The sequence below is a fragment of the Micromys minutus genome, assembly GCF_963924665.1.
Source record: "Micromys minutus genome assembly, chromosome: 3".
Lineage (NCBI taxonomy): Eukaryota > Metazoa > Chordata > Mammalia > Rodentia > Muridae > Micromys > Micromys minutus.
Window position 1 is genome coordinate 21,405,309 of NC_137972.1, and position 19,369 is coordinate 21,424,677.

The 19,369-nt window shown below is 51.7% G+C and overlaps 1 protein-coding gene across 1 annotated transcript; it reads left to right on the forward strand.

Annotated features, from left to right (window-relative positions):
• Positions 1-3,517: 3,517 nt before the first annotated feature.
• Positions 3,518-19,314, forward strand: PLEKHG6 (pleckstrin homology and RhoGEF domain containing G6; the record flags this gene model as incomplete). Its single annotated transcript, XM_080914678.1, has 15 exons — positions 3,518-3,655; positions 4,786-4,941; positions 6,285-6,449; positions 6,788-6,883; positions 7,079-7,129; positions 7,435-7,584; positions 8,965-9,075; positions 9,223-9,372; positions 9,571-9,708; positions 10,018-10,137; positions 11,695-11,827; positions 11,913-12,028; positions 17,282-17,427; positions 18,226-18,906; positions 19,072-19,314. The coding sequence occupies 15 exons, from the start codon at positions 3,518-3,520 to the stop codon at positions 19,079-19,081; spliced, it is 2,361 nt and encodes a 786-aa protein (XP_080770804.1). The 3' UTR covers positions 19,082-19,314.
• Between the last annotated feature and the right edge of the window lie 55 nt (positions 19,315-19,369).

Below are 19,369 nucleotides of genomic sequence, written 5' to 3' on the forward strand. Positions count from 1 at the left end.
GTGTCCAAGAGCTCCCCTTGTTCTGGCCAGTGACTCCCAACCCCTCCTGGCAGAGGCCCAGCCTCTGGCATCCTAGTCTCCAGTTGAGTAAGGAGGTTATTCAGTTCCCCTGCTTCTGTTTCCTCCTCAGCCAGCCCCAGAAGTCTGTTTGTCCCAGGTGTCAGTCCTCCAACGCATAAAGAGCTTGGAGGAAGGGGCAGTTGTAGAAAGGAAAGCCAGACAGAGTCAGAATAGAAGGAATGGGCCGAGAGAGTTTGAGAGTCCACCTGCCCACACACCTGTAGCTGGCCACACCCCTGTCTTTAGCTGTGTCTGGGAACCTCTCCTCCCAGGGAGGCTTGTTATAAGCCCCTGGGCACTAAGAGGTGGAGGTGGGACCTCAGCCCCGAGGGAAGGGAAAGGGTTAACTCTGCCTGGGTCTATGGGAGGCATCACCCCAGGACAATGCAAGTCCAGGATTGTCTCTCCTACCCTCTCAACTCCAATTTCCCTCTTTCTCCTCCTTCCATTTTTATCTGGGAAACAGTGGGAGGAGAAGCTAGGAGCCCTCAGCACTGACTGTCTCTGGGGTGTCATTTAATATGACCAGTAATCATCTCCAACTGGCTCATTAACTCTCTCCCGTGGCTACTCATCATTCCTGGATATGTCTTCCTCTTCTCTGTAACGCCGAGACCTCACAACATCATCATCTGAAGAAAAAAAAAAAAACACTGGACAGAAAATTTGTGGCAGAGAACAGAAACACAGATTCAAATCACCAGTGGTAAAGATGCCTCTCCAGACTGAAGGGAGCCATGGGGGAGGGGGAGAATTAGAGCTTTTTAAATTTTTATGTATTTAGTTGTTTGTTTGTTTACTTCTTTGCTCTGAACACTTCTGAAAAGGTTTTGTGGACTTCGGGATGCTTTGTGTGGTAAGAAGTTGTGTCACTCCTGTCCCCTGGCAGAAGGAGGAGCCCAAAGTGGGTCTCAGACCTGCCCATGTCCTCTACAGAGACTTCCACCTCTGGATCACATCATCCGTGGGATGGTGCCTCTCACTTCTTCCCTCAGACCTGAACAACATGACTTGGGAATCTAAGGGGAGTGGGGGTGGGGAGGTCCTTTCACATCATGCGGGGCCAGTACTGTACCACTCTGGAGAAACTGGTAAGTGTGTGTAGCCCTTAGGAAGGCCACACTGGTCCAAGTGCAGTACGGTATGCCCACTCCCTCCAAGCTTAGGTAATGGGAGTAGTGTTGGGTATGGGCTAAACCTGGCCCCTGACCCCTCCCTGAATCAAATGCAAAGTCCACAAAACCTTCCGCCCTGCTGCCAGGGCAGGCCAGCAGGTCCACTGGAGATAAGAGCTACACTTTGGACTCCGTGGACAGAAGACAGCCATGGTGCCGAGGATCCCTGGGCCTACGCCCTTCCTGATGCTCGGCCTGCTCCCTTTCAGGGTAACGGTCTAGGCTAGGTAAGAGGGACAGGGGTGCAAAGAAGAGATGGATGGGTACCTGCCACAAGTCACGTGGTCATTATCCATCGCCTCTGCCTAGCGGCGCCCAACCTTTCATTTACCCCTCATTACCCTGGCGCCTGGCAGGGGTTTGGCCTGGAAGGGAGGACACGCTGGTGGCCTGCGGGTGGCACAGGTTCCAGCCACTGGCCCCAACCAGGTGACAGATTGTGGGCTAGTTCTGATGCAAAAAGAAAGGGAGAAGGCGCACACCGCGAAGTGAGCACTTCTGGTCTGGGGTTGGTGTACGGGAGTCCGGTTCCTAGTCCTCTCCGATCGTCCGGGTGACCCGGACCGCGACGCTACAGGGCTCGCAGGGAGGGGGAGGTGCCAGCCCGCGTCCCGCCCCTCTGCCTCCACCTTCACCTTCCCTCCCTGCCCGGTGCTGCCTGGTCCCGCGGGCCGCTCGGTCCTAGTCCCAGGCTGGGACAGTGGGGCTGCCATCGCCAAGGAAGCTGGCAACGACCCGGATTCCCACCGGATCCAGCGGGTATCAGGGACAGCGGAAGCCCGGACACCTGCGCTCACAGGTGAGCACTTGGGAGGACGAGTGCCGGGCGGGCAGGGAACCGGGGATCTGGGACAGGGTCGCAAGGCCTCAGAAGGGGGAGGGAAGGAAGCCGGAATAGAGGAAAGGAGAAAAGCTAGAAAGGGTGGGAGTGGGGAGGGATAGCAAGGGAGGCGGGGGAGGGAGGGGCGTGGGACTGCCCTCAGGGGCTGGACTGTTGTTGGCCCGGGACCGGAGACGTAATGAACAATCTCCTCTGCGCATAAGTCAGAGAAAGTTAGGGCAGAGAAAAGGAGGTGCCTAGGGCCCAGTTGATGGGAAACCAGACCCTGTGTAGTGTTCTTGAGTCGAACTCCCATTAAGGGCCTCTTCCCTTCAGGCCCTGCCTACTGCAAGGGATGGGTCTTCCATCCAGGTTTAGAAAGGAGGGGTGGAGTCCTGCATCTGACTTCCAGCTCCACGGTGGTGCCCTCAGAGGCTGGGAAAGACCTGACTTAGTGGGAGACCAGCGGGCTGCCTCAGCTTGGCTCACGTCTACAGACCCGGTCTGACTGCTCTCCCGACTTCGCCAGATTGTGTGTGGACGTGGGGGGTCCAGGTAAGGGGTGTGCAGACTTCTTAGTAATGGGACAGAAACGATTTATTGTAGAGTCTCTTGCCTGTTGAGTCTCAGCGACTAACAGAAAAGCAGCCATGGATGGCAAGCTAACCAGTAAGGGTGGCTGGCTGAAACCGTGATAAAACTAACTGTAACTCATGAAATGTGAATCGTGTGTCCTGTTCGCTTTCCCCAAACTTTTTTGCTTCAGCCCCCCTACTATTTAAAAATGTAAAAAGTTACCAAGCATAATAGAATACGTGTGATCACAGCACTCTAGAAACTGAGGCAGGGGAATGTAGAGTTGGAAGGTAGCCTAGCCTGGGTTACACAGTGTGTTTCAGGTCAGCCTGAGCTGTATTTATGAGACCCTCCTGTCTCAAATCAGAAAAGAAAAGAAAAGCCGCTCTTAGCCCATAGTCTGTCCCAACACGAGGGACCCTCTTGGCCGTCTGTAGTCAGTTTGACCCCTCCCAGGCCAAGGAGTATGTGCAGTGTTGACAAAGGTAACACAGGAAAGGAGACACCTGTGTGCGAGAGGACGCCTTCTACCTGGGGCTATCTAGAGTGCTAGACATTTTCTTGTTACCCTTGCTCCCAGCTGCCCTTGGGAGAACTGCATCCTCTGAGGATGAAGTGTGAATGTGTCCCAAATGTAAAGCAGATGTCCCAACTAGCATGCACCTTCCCCCTACTAACTTACAGATAGCACACACCCCACCTCCTCTTAAGTGATCACCATGTAGCGCTCTTCCTCCCTACTCTGTGCCCTTGCTCTCCGACCTGTGGAGACATTCCTCACTAATCCAGCCTGGGCTTTCTGTCTTGCAGAAAAGGGAACACCCTCCCCCCCTTTCTCCTGGACATTGGCGCTATGATCCTTTGGGGGTGACTCTGGAGAGAAACAATGCAAGCCTTTGGTCCTCCAAATGAGGGCCCCCTCCAAGGCCTGGTTGCTTCCCGAATTGAGACTTACGGGGGGCGTCACCCGACCTCTGCCCAGAGTACTGCTGGGACTATATATCCCATGAGAGGTCCTGCATTGGTGAGTCGGCCTGTGACCAGAAGGTGACCTGGGCGGGGCAGGAGGGATGGCACCAAGGCTTTGAAGTGTGTCCCCTTATAGTTTCACAGGTTGCTCTATTCTTGTGCCTTAACCTCCTCCGCTTTCCGGGGTTGCTGGGGAGATGGGGGCAGTGCCTGGGCCAGGATCCCAGAGTTTCACACCCAGCCGCAGACAACAAAGTGGGAGAGGCAGGGAGCTTGCAGGGGAGCTTGGAAGGCATTTCTGAGTTGCCAGTGCATTGGGGAAAAGCATCTTTCAGTCTCTGCTTGAGTTGGGAGGAGTCAAAAGCTCCCTGAGTCAAGGCTGAAGAAGAGCAAAGGTTCAGGGCACCCCGGTTCTCACGGGGGAGGTGGGAACTGTCTTGGTCCCGCCCCTGGCTCCACCTGCCCGGCCCACTTCCAAGTTTGGTGGAGGAAAGGGGTGTGGAACCCAGGATTTAGGCTGTCTCTGTCCTCAGTGCTTTCCTAAGAACAGTTCCTCTTCTAGCTGTGGGTATTCCCGGCCTCCCTAGAGGATTCCACCCCTGGAGACGGAGACTTGCCCAGGCAGAGGGCGGAAAGGGACACTAGGAAGTGTGTGAGGCAATTCAGGCCAAGAAGACAAGGAATGTGACCAGGCTTGCCTTGGGAGGAGACTTGTGGCTTCAACCTCTAACACAGAAGGACAGCAACTCCCAGTGGCTTGGGACATTAGCTGCAGGCCCTAGGGAGAGATCTTTGTGGTCTCTCATTTCCACATGTGAGGGAGCCTTGCTGCCCACAAAGGGATGAACCCAATAGAGCCCAGACGTGTGTGTGTGTGTGTGTGTGTGTGTGTGTGTGTGTGTGTGTGTGTACCTGTGTGCTGGCTCTGCAGGAGGCTTTGGCCTCTACATTCAGGTTCCCTCAAAAACCAGGCAGGCATGCCCCTGCCCAGCTGAACTTGGCCTCCCTGGCAGCAGCCACTGTGACTCAAAGCAACAGCAACTCACACCAAACAGGTTTGATGAGAGCAGTGAGCCAGCCAAACTTGCAGGAGCAAGGGATAACATTCAGAGCCAAGCTTGGCCCCTACCACCTCTCTAGTATTTCTGGTACTCCCAGAACATCCCCTATCTTCTCCTCCACCAGGACCCGACTCGCCGCCGTCTACAGAACTATGTCCCCTTTGCCAAGGGTTCTGGCCAGACTCGAGGCCTCTCTCCTCAGATGTTTCGGGAGTCAGAGCCAGAGAAGAGACATGGAAACTATTTTGCGGTTGGCCCACCTCACTCCCCCAAATTCAAGGTAAGGGTTCCCTTGACTTCTGTGCAATGCTTACAGCCCCAGCCATGATGACCGTCAGGGAGCCTCTGACAGCAAACAGCTTTAAGAAGTCAGGCAGGTACAGCTCTCTGCAGAGGCACTCTGAGGAACAGGACCCCATGAGACTAAACTATTAATATGAAATTCCCTGCTTGGTGGGCTGGAGAGATGGCTCAGCAGTTAAGAATCCAGGCTGCTCTTCCAGGGTATCTGGGTTCGGTTCCTAGCACCCACATGGCAGCTCACAACTGTCTGTGTCTCCAGTCCCAGGTGACCTGGCACCCTCACAGTCAAAACGCCAGTGCACATAAAATAAAGATAAGCTCACAGCTTTTGGAAATTACCAAATAATATGTGGTCCAGGGGACACCCCTACTCTCCCAAAGCATCCTTCATCCTAGCTAGGAGCACTTCCTCCCACGTTACAAGAAGGGCAGAGTGAACATAAGAATCACTTTTCCCCCACATTATTTGACACCAAAACAACTTACAACGAACAATCTCAAGGCATGATGATTCATAAATGTCTCTATTTTTGAGCCAAGCATGATGATGCGAATTTACAGTCTCTGCACACAGGAGGCTGAGGCAGGAAGGTTGCAAGTTCAAGGTTAGCCTGAGCTACATAGCAAATCCCAATTAAAAACCAAACAAAAATGTGTCCATTTTATGTTTTTGTGGTACCTGAGACCATGCTTTTTTTGTTTTATTCTGTTGTTGTTTAGTTGTTGGTTTTTGTTTTCTCTGTGTAGTCCTGGCTATCCTGGAACTTACTCTGTAGACCGGGCTAGCCTCAAACTCATATCAATCCACTTGCCTCTTCCTCCAAGTGCTGGGATTAAAGGCATGTACCACCAACAACCAGCAAGACTTTCATAAGTCTAGTCCTGGTCCTTACTTGAAGGCCCCTCAGTCTGAGGTATATATCTTAGTGGTAGAGGGTTTGCCTAGCATGCAGAAGGTACTGGGCTCAATTTACAGCATAACCAAAAACTGAGAGGGTTCCACCCCCCCTTTTCTTAAGTTAAGAAAATCACTTCTTAAGGACCAGCCTGAGAAGTCTGATTCTACCCCTTACCCCTATTCTGAATTAGGAAACTTATAGGAAGATTTGTTCTAGTCAGAAAGGTCCACTCAAACCTCTCTACCCTGGGATCTTTCTTCAGACAAAACTGTAACTTCATTTACTGGGCAATAACAAACCTATTCATTGTCTTACCAGGCACATGTGTGTATACATGTGTATGCACACAGCCCTTCCAGAGCCTGGGCACCAGATGTTGAGGGCATGTCAGGCTAACTAACAATTTTTCTCACTCTCCCAGGAAGTCACCAAGGCCCATGAGCTAGAAGTGAGACTACATACATTCAGCATGTTTGGGATGCCCCGCCTGCCGCCGGAGGATCGGAGACACTGGGAGATAGGAGAGGGAGGTGACGGTGCCCTGACCATAGAAAAGTCCTGGAAGGAGCTGGTGCTGGGACACAAGGTAGGCTTGGAACAGTATGTGTCCCCACAATGCATACATGTATCTCATTTCTGTCCTGAGAAAGACAAAGACCTTGGGATACAACACGTGGAGGGGAAAACCTCCAGAGATCTTGTTCAAATCCCAGCTCTGCCACCCCTGCAGTGAAACCTTGGTTACAACAGAGGCCCTCCCCGAGCCTCACTTGCTTCATATGGAAAATGGGGGTGATTCCTCCTACAAACTAGATGAAAAGGTCCTGGGTAAAGGGGCCAGAACCTGTGGCTCAGATCTAGCACATAACAAATGGCACCTGCTCTCATCAGCGGTCCCCAATTGACTCAGCACTGTCCCCTCAGGAGATGAGCCGCCAGCTCTGCCACCAGCAGGAAGCACTGTGGGAGCTCCTGACCACTGAGCTGATCTACCTGAGAAAGCTCAAGATCATGACTGATGTGAGCCACCTTCCACTCCATCTCCTCCCTACCTGGGTCCCTAGCATTATCTCCATCCTCCCAGAGCAGAGGGGCTGGGATGAGGGCTGGGAGGCAGGAATGTCTGACCTGCTCAGAAGAGGGGAGACTGAAAATGGCAGTGCTGGGGGGGGACCTTGAGGAGGCAAGTCAGGCACCCTGTCTTCCTGCCTCTAGCTCCTGGCGGCTGGTCTGCTGAATCTGCAGCGGGTAGGACTGCTGACTGAGGTGAGTGGAAGGTAGGAGGCAAGCCCTCCAGGGGCACAGTCTGAATTCCCACAGCCCTGGCTTCTGGGAAGCTCCTCATTTTCCTGCATTTCCCATTCACATTAAACCCTCAGCAGGCCACAGGCCCCTAGCTTCCCTGATGCCACAGGGGTTGGGGGGAGGGTAAAGGGACTCCCTAGGATCTTCCAGGTCACTGTCAGGTTCTTTCCTTCCTTCCTAGCCCTGTCAATGAAGCTGAGAGTCTTTCCCTGTCCCTTCCTGACTGTGACAAAAGTCTGTTACAGAGTTCTGCTCTCTCCTTCCAGGTGTCAGCTGAGACCCTGTTTGGAAGTGTCCCCAACCTGATTAGAGCCCACCGGAGATTTTGGGAGGAGGTGCTGCAGCCCACCCTGGAAGACACTCGCACCTCTGGCCAACCTTTGGACCCTGTCAGCTTACAAAATGGCTTCCTGACAGTGAGTCTGGGGAAACCCAGAAAGGGCAGGATGAGGACAACCCCAAAGAATCCATAGGGCACACTCCAGCCCAACTCTAAAATATAATCACATCTCCTTCACTTCGGTCCACAAGTGTGACCTGTCCCAAAGGCTCTTTGGTCTTCTAGGGACTCTTATGAAATGAAAATATACCTAGAAGGTGAAGGAGGGGTGCTTTCATTAACTCTACAATTTGTATTTGTGTTCCTTTTTATTTATTTATTATTATTATTATTATATTATTATTATTATTAGGATTTTTGTGTTGGTCCTTTGTTTGTTTGGTTTGGTTTTTTTGAGACAGGGTTTCCTATGTAGCCCTGGCTAACCTGGAACTCACTCTGTAGACTAGGCTGGCCTCAAATTCACAGAGATCCACCAGCATCAACCAGCCTCCTGAGTGCTGAGGTTAAAGGCACACACCAGCTCCACCTGTTTTTGTTTTGTTTTGTTTTAAAGACAGAGTTTAAGACAATGTTGCCCAGGCTAGCCTCAAATTCAAGCACTTCCTGCCTTAGCTCTTTAAGTGCCGTAATAACAAATGTGCGTCCCTTGGCCGCTGTAAAACATTAATTATTTCATTGAGACCCATCAGCAAACAGCTAAGAGCAAGACCTCAGGCTAAAGGGCTAAGAGAGGTTGCAAAGGACCTGGATCTGTTTCCCAGCACCTACTTGGTGGCTCACAACCATCTGTAACTGGTTCAAGGGGACCTGGCCTGACCTCTGAGAGAACCAGGGAGGTACATGGTACACACCACACACACACACACACACACACACACACACACACATATACGCAGGCAAACACTCATACACATAAAATGAAACAATTGCTTTTACTAAAATGTCTCTTAAAGAATGCAGCCTAAGGAGATCCCGTTGCCACTGAATGTGAGAAAGAGAGCTAGCCTAGAGCTAGCCTTTCTTTCATAGTGTCTCTGGGTCAGCAGGAAACATTGGGATGGGGTACAAAGTTAGTTCAGGCAGTTTCCTGGGAGCCTTGGTACCCTCTTCCTTCGGAGCAGAGCTTCTGAGCAACTTTCAGGTCATAGAAACAGGAGCCCTAGTGTCCCGAGAACAAGTCAGATTGCATTATTGATGGTGAGTTGGAGGAGCAGGCACAGCCAATGCCACAGAGAGAATGAACTCCGGGGGTGACCAGGGTCTGCCTCTCAGGGTGTTGGTTCCTCTCTGGAGGATAGAATGAGGGGCGGGGCTGTGGGAGATGTCTTGGGAGGTGGAAGCTGGCAGAGGCTTCACTGAGGGACTGTGTGAGGCTTTCTCCTCAGCCTACAGCCGTGTCCAGTCAGAGTTTATTCATGGCCCTCCCCCGTCCGCTCTGTATATGTTCCTCCAGTTTGGCCAGCGGTTCCAGCCTTATGTCCAGTACTGCCTTCGGGTGAAGCAGACCATGGCTTATGCCCGGGAGCAGCAAGACGTGAACCCTTTGTTCCACGCCTTCGTGCAGGTGCGGGGGGGGGGGGGGCGTGGAGCACCGGGGCCGGGATGGAGGAGGTTATGCCAGGCTTCCGTTGGGTGCAAGGCTGAGGCAGTTACGGGAGGTGCAGGCAGGAGGGGCCCTGCAGACTCCTGAGCTCTACCTCCTCCCCTGCAGTGGTGTGAGAAACACAAGCGCTCCGGAAGACAGACACTGGGGGACTTGCTCATTAAGCCTCATCAGCGTATCACCAAATACCCACTGCTGCTTCAGGCTGTGCTCAAGAGAAGCCCTGAGCCCCGAGCCCAAGAGGCCCTGAATGCCATGGTACGTATTTGGGTAGGGCTAGGGCCCTTGTGTGGCGGGGGCTGGTGGGTTACTGGGAAGACGGGGTCTCTCGAGATCCCCGAAGGTCTCACTCCTCCTACTGTGCTGACCGACTAGACCTATTTTAGAGCGCTGTGGCTACCATTTGGTGGGGAAGCCGGGTTAAGCTGTACCTCCTTCTGCTTTTCACACCCCAAGATCGCAGCTGTGGAGTCCTTCCTGCGACACATAAACGGGCAGGTCAGACAGGGTGAAGAGCAAGAGAGTTTAATGGCTGTGGCTCAGCGTATAGGACCCTATGAGGTGCTAGATCCCTCCAGCGAGGAGGTGGAGAAGGTGAGGAGACTGGGGCTCAAAAAAAAAAAAAAAAAAAAAAAAAAACCCGCCAGGCTTCAGGGAAAGTAGATGGAGAAGCCTGAGAGAGAACAGAGGCGCGCCTGAGAGCCACAGCTGGGTCTGCCTATCACTCCTTCCTGTGGGAGGAGCCCAAAGGGTGGATGGAAAGAGTAAAGAGGGAAGCCTGGGGTGTCCGCTGTGGCTCCGGGTACAGAAAGGATGGAGCGGTCGCAGCACCGTGGATTGGGATGAAGAGGCACGCCCACACGACGCCCTGATCCCCTTTCTGCACGCTCTCTGTTGCCTTAGAGCTTGCGTCCGTTCTCCACCCTGGATCTGATGACTCCTATACTAGGGGTTGCTCCTGAATACACCAGGCAGCTGCTTCTGGAAGGACCTGTGCGGGTGAAGGAAGGACGAGAAGGGAAGGTGAGGGTACCATGCACAGGGGTGACAGAGGGGACACGTAAGGACACGAGGATGAAAGGCGAACCAGCAGGAAATGGGGCTGGGGGAGGTGGCTTGGTGGGTAAGATATTTGCTCTTTAGGTGTGAGGACCTGGGGACAGAGAGAGAGAGATGGCTCAGCAGGTAAGGACTCTTGCTGCTCTTGCAGAGGACCCAGGTTCAGTTCTCAGTACCCACGTGGCAGCTTGAAACTATAAGTCCAGTTCATGGGTCTGACATCTCTTCTGGCTTCCCCAGGTGCTGCATATGCGTATCTGTGCTACATAGACAGATATATGAAGGCAAAACTTCCATACACATAAAATAAAACAGGGCTGGAGAGATGGCTCAGTGGGTTAAGAGCACTGACTGCTCTTCCAGAGGTCCTGAGTTCAATTCCCAGCAACCACGTGGTGGCTCACATTTGTAATGGGATCTGATGCCCTTTACTGGTGTCTGAAGACAGCTACAGTGTACTCATATACATTAAATAAATAAAAATTAAAAATGAACAAATAGCTCTTTCAAAGAGGAAAAATTAAGAAGCTGTAGTTTACCAAACATCAAACAAAAGAAAACATGAGAATCTATGTTTGAATCCTAAGCACCTTCTTGAGGAACTGAGCCTAGGGTAGCTAGAGAGGTAACTCAGTAGCTACGAGTGCTTGCTGGTCTTGCAGAAGTTTCAGTGGTCACTACCCATTCATTGTCAAGTGGCTTATCACTGCCTGTAACTTTAGCTCCAGAGGATGATCTAAAACTCTATTTTGGCCTCCTTGGATACCCTCACTTACATGCATAAATCCCACACAGACATACACACTAAATAAGATAAATGTTTTTTTTTTAATTTAATTTTTAAAAAATGTTTTATTTCATTTATTTTTTTTATATATATGGGTACACTGTAGCAGTCTTCAGACACACCAGAAGAGGGCACTGGATCCCATTACAAATGCTTGTGAGCCACCATGTGGTTGCTGGGATTTGAACTCAGGACCTCTGAAAGAGCAGTCAGTGCTCTTAACCGCTGAGCCTTCTCTCCAGCCCCAAAAATAGATGTTAAAAAAAAAAAAAAAAAAAAAAAAAAAAAAAAAGCATGGCTGTTTGCAGCTGTAGCTCTAGGATTGTTGGGAAGAGACAAGCAGACCCAGAGAGTTCTCTGGCCAGTCCACCTCATCTCAAAAAAATAAAGTAAAAAACGAGAACAAGACACCGAGGAGCCTGCTCTCTCCCGCACATGCGCACACTGAAGCGAAACAATCACGAACATATATCACACTCACACTACACGACACACGTGAGGTAGCCCTGGGAGAAAAGGGTGGTGGCCTGGTCCTAGTTGTTTGTATGACCTTCAGCCCGCCCTGTTTCCTGCTTGTAAATCAAGATATGGGACCAAGTTAACTCTCTCCCAGCTGATCACTCGGAAGTTCTGACCCCGTCCTTATGCTCACAGGCAAAGAGCTGGGAGCCCTGAGAAGCCCCTCCCCTGACTCTGGCTGACCCCGCCTCTCTCTCCTGCACCCCTACCTGCAGATGGATGTGTACCTGTTCCTCTTCTCTGACGTTCTCCTGATAACCAAACCTCAACGCAAGTCGGACAAAGCCAAGGTCATCCGGCCTCCCCTCATGCTGGAGAAACTCGTGTGCCAACCACTGCGAGACCCCAGTATGTCTCTTCTCCAGAGGAGGAGGGGTCGGGATTGGGGTCGGATAAGGCCCAGCCCTTAAAGCAGAGCTTCTTCTCCGTGCAGACAGCTTCCTGCTGATCCACCTCACAGAATTCCAGTGTGTCTCCAGTGCCCTCACTGTGCACTGTCCCAGCTCAACGGAGCGTGCACGGTGGCTGGAAAAGACCCAGCGGGCTCAGGTAGGTGGCACTCAGGCTTGGAGAGGGGTGAGCATGCACCCCTGGAGCTCGGGACTGACAGCATGGAAGGGTGAAAGAGAACGGAGAGGCTGGGATCGCTGCAGGTGCAGACTTGACCAGCAGCAGGTCAGATGCCTTTCAGAGTCTGAGAAAGCCTGTGGCCATCTACCAAGGCAGCTATTGGGACAACCCAAAACGTGGTACACCCTAGAGGTTTCTCCGCACTGAAACGGTGCTTTTTTTTTTTTTAACTTTATTTCCTGTTCAGAGACACCTAGGGAGTATTTTCTGGGGACAGGCACCAGCGCTAGGTGCCAGGGAATCAGAAAAGAAGGAAAACACATTCCTGCCCTCCAGGGATCTGTGCTGCAAATCAGGAGACTAATAACAGAAGCAAATATACAAAGACAACAACAGGAATGGGACCTGCCTTCTGTCCCAGCAGGAAGAAGGGAATTCCAATACAAAGATCCAGAAATAGGAAACAGTCATGTGGGTTGAGAGAAGCCCCATCTCTCACTTTATAGGACGAGATCAGGACTGGAACAAGGTCATACAAACATATAGAGCTCAGTCGGGACCATGTGCTCTTACCCTCCCATTGCTACCAAGTGAGTGTGTGTGTGTGTGTGAGTGTGTGTGTGTGTGTGTGTATATATATAACTGTATGTGCTGTATGTATTATGTTGTGGCGTGTGCATATGACTGTGTGTATATTATATATGTGTACATTATGCAAATGAGCATGTTTGTGTATTATGTGTGGTGCATGCATATGTGTGTACATAAGTGTTGGTGTGTGCACCAGAGTGCACGTATGTAGAACAGAGCAGGATGTTTGCTTGGCATTGCCAGGATATAAGAGTGGATGCGGCAGAAGTCGAGTCCAGGAGGTAGTCCCACAGGATCACGCCTATCTCTAAGGGCCATGGCAGGAACTTGAACTTTGACCTATAGACGACATGGAGCCCGTGGCAGTGATGTAGGCAGACTTAAGCGATAAGACTAGGAGTTCAAAGAAAAAGAGATATCAGCAAGGCTGCATCAGTTACTAACAACTCGGTGGCTTAAGAAACCAGAAGCTGAGTGCAGCTCAGTGGGGGAGTACGTGCTTAGCTTGCACAAGACCCTGGAGTTTATTGAGCCCCCATTCCACACAAACAAGACACCCAGAAACCTTCACAATTTTGAAGACCACAAGTTCAAAACGAAGGTATTGACAGAACTGAGCTTCCTGCCCAGGTTCTAGAAGAGAATCTATATCTCAGCTACTGATGGCTTCCATGGTCCTTAACTTGGATGGGCAACTCCTGAGCCCATCACTAGCTTTCCCCTCTGCATACCGGTGTCCAGACTTCCCTCCCTTTCTTATGAAGACACCAGACGTCCAGTTTAGGATCCATCTGGAATGCATCTGAGATCTTAGGTCCTATCACATTTTCAAAGACCCATTTCTCACCTAAGGTCACATTTATGCTTTCTGGGGATTGGGTTTCAGACCTGGCTTTCTCCTGGCAAACCCACTGTGGGAGCAGAATGGTGAAGAGGGCTGGAGATTTGCTTTAGAGACTCTTTGTCTTGTGTATTGGCAAAGCTGAGGATCAAACCCAGCGTCTTGGCTATACTGGGAAAGTACTTGACCCCTGCACTCCACTCCCAGCCGCAGGAAGTTGTATGTACACTTACTTATTTATCTGTGGGTGTGCGTATATATGTGCATAGTTGGATTTGCATCACCACATGTGTAAACATTCCTTTACCACAGCATCCTCTCAAATGTCCCCTCTTCCTTTGGTTCCCAACTTTAGAACAAGCCTTCTCCCAAATTCTCCCTTTGGAACTTACAGGAACCAGTAAAACCTGCTAGCGTCCATATGCAAAACAACACCCCCTGATAGGCTCTGCAGGGTGACAAATGGGGCGTCACTTCTGCACTATGACCAAACTTACAGTGAGGTTCCCAGCCACTCAAAAGCCTGACACACTGCAATACAGACACATACATGCGCGTGCACATGCATACAACCACACACAAGGGTGACAGAATATCTTAGTCCCTTCACTGCCCAGAGCTCAGAGTTTCTCTTCTTCCCCTTGCAGAAATGCTAATGAGGCAGCTTCCTTGAGGGTTTACCAAGGTGGCTTACCCTTTAACAGAAAATGAGCTTGCAGGTGGGGGTGGGGAGACTTAGTCGCTGGTAGTAGGAAAAGGAACTACATCTGAGGGGAACAAGAAACCTCAGAGGTAAAGGCCAAGAGATGAAGGTGGGGCCAATTAAACTAAAGCAAGATTTAGAGGATAGTCCCAAGCCCACCCTGTGTCCCAGTCTCAGAAATATGAAGAAGAGAGTGGGGGCATATGGCCCATGGAGGTGCGGCAAGGCGTGGGGCCAAGGAAAATGCCTCTGGGGGGACCGTGTTGGGAATCCCTTCCCCCTGACGGACCAGCCACACAATGGTATAGTACAGAATAGAGTTTATTCAGGTCATGGGAGAGTTAAGAGGGTGGTAGAGACAGACAGAGAGAGAGAGAGAGAGAGAGAGGAGTAGAGGCCAGCCATGAGCTCGTGGAGGGAGAGGGGGGAAGGGAAGGGATGAGGAGGGATAGGGATGGGAGAGCAAGAGAGCCAGGAGGCAAGAGAGAGAGGAGGGGGCAAGCAGCCCCTTTTATAGTGTCAGGTCACTGGGGCGGAGCATACCTGGCTACTGCTAGGTAATTGAGGGGTGGGGTTTACAGAATCCCAACAGAAAGGAGGAGAAAGGAGAGAAAAAAGGAAAGAAGAGGAGGAAGAGGAAGAAGAGGAGGAGAAGAGAGGAGGAAGAACGAGGAGGAAGGCATAGCAGGCAGTGCAGAGCTAGAACAAGGCTTTGGTGTTGGTGGCTGAGGGGTAAAGAGAACCTTCTAAAGATCTGTCACTCAGTACTGGAAAGACTGTGGGTGAATGTGGTAATCCCAATGGCCTGAAGAGGGAAGAATCATTCTCTCCTGGGGATTCTCCACAGGAATCTTGCTTGGGAGCCCTCCCTCCCTCCTTCAGCTTTGTGGGGAACTGTCCTCTAGATCTTTCTTCCCCATACCTTTCACCTTGGCTCTCCTCTATTGTAGCCAAGAGGATCGATCCCCCTGCTGAAGCTTTTGAGGCAGCTGTAAGCCCTGGGCTCTGCTGCCCGACATCCCCCCCCATTGGGGGGCTTTCCCAATTCCTGCCTTTCCTGGGGAGGGACAAGGGCAAGCTTAATGAAGATGATGTCAGTAGATATTCTTCAACGACTTCCTCTTCTCAGCCTTTCCTTTCACACTAACCCTATCGCCAGCACCCACCACAAACTTGAACTTGGGGCCTGTGGGGCAAAGGGCATGGTTTGTCCTCATGACGGGCTGTGCCGCTCCACCACCTTCTGCTTGTGCCTTTCCCAAGGTCACACTGAGTACAAAGATGAAGCCTGGGAAGGGGAGGAGACACAGGAACTGGCCCATAGGAGCTGCTCTAATCCTTTGCCCTGGTTCAGTGCCCGGGAAGCCAGGGAAAGGAGAGTTGTCAGGACTGTCCACTTGATGTCATTTTCCTATGCCTACCCAACCCTCCTCCAACATGTCTGGTCCTGACCCACCCACCCTCACGCTCCTACTGAAGCTTTGGAGAAGCCTGGGAACCCCAGGGCTGCTGGCTCACACTCCCCAAGCTTCTGAGAAAGTACAAATGTAGAGCTGTCAGGCAAACCCTAGCATCAGTCAGAAGAGAGCATTGTATGGGGATTGTATGTTGATACAATGTATGTCACCAGTCAGAAGAGACTGTATAGGGATAGGGAACACGTGAGGTCCCTGCTCTATGTCAGATGCAGCATCTTAGCTGCCACTGAGCTGGGTATGCCTGGGGAAGGCCATAAAAGACTCTGACTGCCCCCCTTTCTTTCCTTCATTTCTTTCTTCTTTCTTTCTTTTCAAAGATTTGTTTATTACGTATACAGTGTTCTGTTTACAGGTATGACTGTGCACCAGAAGGGGGCACCAAGATCTCATCACAGATGGTCCTGAGCCACCATGTGGTTGCTGGGAACTGAACTTAGGACCTGGAAGACCAGTCAGAGCTCTTGACTGCTCAGCCATCTCTCCAGCCCTCTTTTCTCTTTTTGAGATAGGATCTCTCTGTATAAGTTCTGATGGGCCTGGAACTCTCTATGTAGACTGGGCTGGCCTCAGTCAGAGACCTGCCTGCCTCAAGTGGATACACCATGACCCAAATGCTAAGATCAGCCTAGCCTTCAGCCATTTCTTTACAATCTGAGAAGTGCTTTAGCATTTTCTTAGCCACACCTATGAATACTGGTGTCCATTCTGCCTACAGCAGCTGCCTCTGTGTTCCTTCATGCCAAGCCTCCTCTTACCACCCACCTTGTGTCTCTTCAGGCTCTGCTGTCTCCCCCAGCATTAATCTCCCATGGTAACTCAAAGCCCTTCAAGGCTTCCAAAAAGCTTGCAGTTGCTGAGCTAAGACCTAAAGAGTATAAGCTCACCCGGCTTTCTTCTCTACCAGAGCATCCCTGGCAAGTAGCTGCATCTAAGCCTAGTCTTGCATCTGTAAGATGAGCTCATGGTTATGGTCCCTGTGCTAGAGGGGTGAAGGTGTGTGACAAAGCACCCCATGTGTATGAAGGTCCTTTGCAAGACATCTGTCAGCTGTCACTGCTTTATTCTGTATGAAAACTCAGAAGGGACCTAGACATGTGTCGTCTTCTTTCTTGGGACAGCTTTCCTTTCTCACCTGTCTAAGGGACAGGAGAGTCTCAGCCTAGGACAAGCATGCCCCTGCTCCTCCCTCCTTCAGGATGAAGATCAAAGTGATGAGAGAGCAATGTGCCCAAAAGAGTAACTCGAGGACCAGTGTGGTCCAGAGCCCTTGCAGCACCATCCTCTCGGTCAGGGAGAGATTCCTGAAAGAACATCGTCAGAGGGCTTCCCTGGAGGCATGGGAATCGGGGGCATGAGAGTGGAGGAAAGGGGGTACTTTCTGTCCACCCCAATTCCCTCCAGCACCATTGGTGCCACCATATCTTGTCATCATTGTGTTTTCTTCCTGTAAGACTGACTCCTATGGTGGTCCCCTTTCTCAGTAGGAAATGTAAACACCTGTGCCTCAGAGGGGAGTTAGGAGAATCAACTGTGCCATAGGCAAAGCCCTTAGCACAGTGTCCAGCATACAGCAAGTGCTCTATAAATGAGAACTCCTAATAATGAAAGTCCCTTCCCAGGCCACTCTGCAGAAGCTGAAGGCCGAGGAGTATGTCCAACAGAAGAGGGAGCTGCTGGCCCTCTACCGAGATCAGGGCAGAGAGTCCCCCAGCACCAGGCCCTCCACACCTTCCCCGGAGGACTCTCAGAGCGGTGCAGATGGGAGGTAAGACTCCATCACCACCCAAGGAGGGGGATGAGGTGGGGAGGAGAGAGGAGACATTTAAGAGGCTGAGAAGGGTGTGAGCCTCGGGGGACTTGGTGTGAGAACAAGGACGTGAGCTGCAGCTGGAAGTGGAGCAGGTTGGTAGTTACCACAGGATGGGATCCGTGGTATAGGGCGGGCACAGGACAAATGAAACAGAAACATGGCGTGTGATCTGAAATCCCTGTGATGAGCAGGCTCTGCAGGTAGATACCAGTTCTCAGGATAGCAATTTCCAGGACACAGCAAGCTACAACCCCTGTAGTGTAAGAGGTTCATTTGGCATGATACAAGCTGCTTAGCAACAAGCTTTTGGAGAAAGGACCCACCAGAGGACCCACCCAGCAAACATGAGGCAAGCTGCTTGGTATGAGGTCTGAATCAGGTGCTGTGGGCAGAGGAGCTCAGAAGCAACCTGAGCCCTTATTTGTTTTTGAGGCGAGTAACTCAGGCTGACCTGAGTTATTCACGGCATTCCTCCAGAGCAACCACCCCCTGCTTACCTCCGGGTCTTTTTCTATTTCAAATATGACTTTGCCCAGGGACTGTACTAATCTCCGTGTAGGCGCTGCATAAAACAGGTACCCAAGGTCTTGTATAGAACACACTCCTAACCAGTGAGGTGGGAAAAGCCGATCACTATCCTGTACAGAACCGTCGTTTTGGAAGAGACATTTCCGAATGGAGTAATAGGAGAGGCCTCCCAGCCTTAAATTTGATCGTCAGCGTCTGACTCTGACTTTCTGCTCTTAACTGTAGGACTTTGGAATTCACTGTAATCCCCCGCCTGATGGTGACTGAAGACACAGATGAAGGCACGCCCTCTGTGCCCGATGATACCTCAGACTCTGGCTATGGCACCTTGATACCTAGCTCCTCGAAGGACTCTCATTCCCCCCTTAACAGGCTTCGGGCCAAGGCCCTTCGTAGGGACCCTCGCCTCACCTTCTCAACCCTGGAACTCAGAGATGTTCCCTTGCGTCCCCAGCCTCCTGACCCCCAAGCTCCCCAACGACGAAGTGCCCCAGAGTTGCCAGAAGGGGTACTAAGAGGAGGCAGTCTACCCAGGAGAGCCCCACCAACCTGGTCCGAGGAGGAAGATGAGACCTCGACACCAGGGAATATGGTGGTAGAAACCCTAAACAGGGCACAACGTCGGAGTCCGCTCCCCCACTCTCCCGCCCATACTGACTCTGCTGGGGAAAGCCCCTGGGAGTCCTCAGATGAAGATGAGGGGCTTCTATCCCCTGGACTTCGCCTCCGCCCCCTGCGGTCCGAGGACATTCTCAGGGAGATCAGGGAGGAGCTGGCCACCCAAAGGATCGACGGAGCCTCGGAACAGGAACGGAGGACCGGCAAGCCCCGGAGGCTGACTCGATTCCAGTTGCAGAGAATGAGGGGCCCCCACATCATACAGCTGGACACGCCCATGTCTACATCGTAAGTGCAGAAACTACTGTGGGGCAGAAGGGCCGTTGAGGGGCGGCGGTTCTAAGAGGTGAGCTGTGCAGAGCACGGACCACACAGGGGAGCGCACTTCGCTTTACCCATCAGCCCGCTCGTTGCTTGACCTTGACCGAATGCACTTGTCTCCTTCCGTTACAGAGAAGTATGAGGAATACTGAGGCCCTTTGATACATCTCTCTAGAGGAATTGTCTCCCCAAGAGTGCTGGTCACCACCTCCCCCTGGACTCTACCTCAAGGATCCACCTCAAACCAAGCCTGACTCAGGCATCACTTCCTGCTCTGAGGGCCCTGGAGGTCAAGGACTGAACATTTTGTCACAGACAAACCCCCCGAGCCCCGCATAAAACTGCCCAGAAACATGGCTGTTTGGTTAGCACTGGATGAGGGTGGAGAGCAGACCGCATGGGTACCCGTAGGGTGGAGTCTACTGTCTGC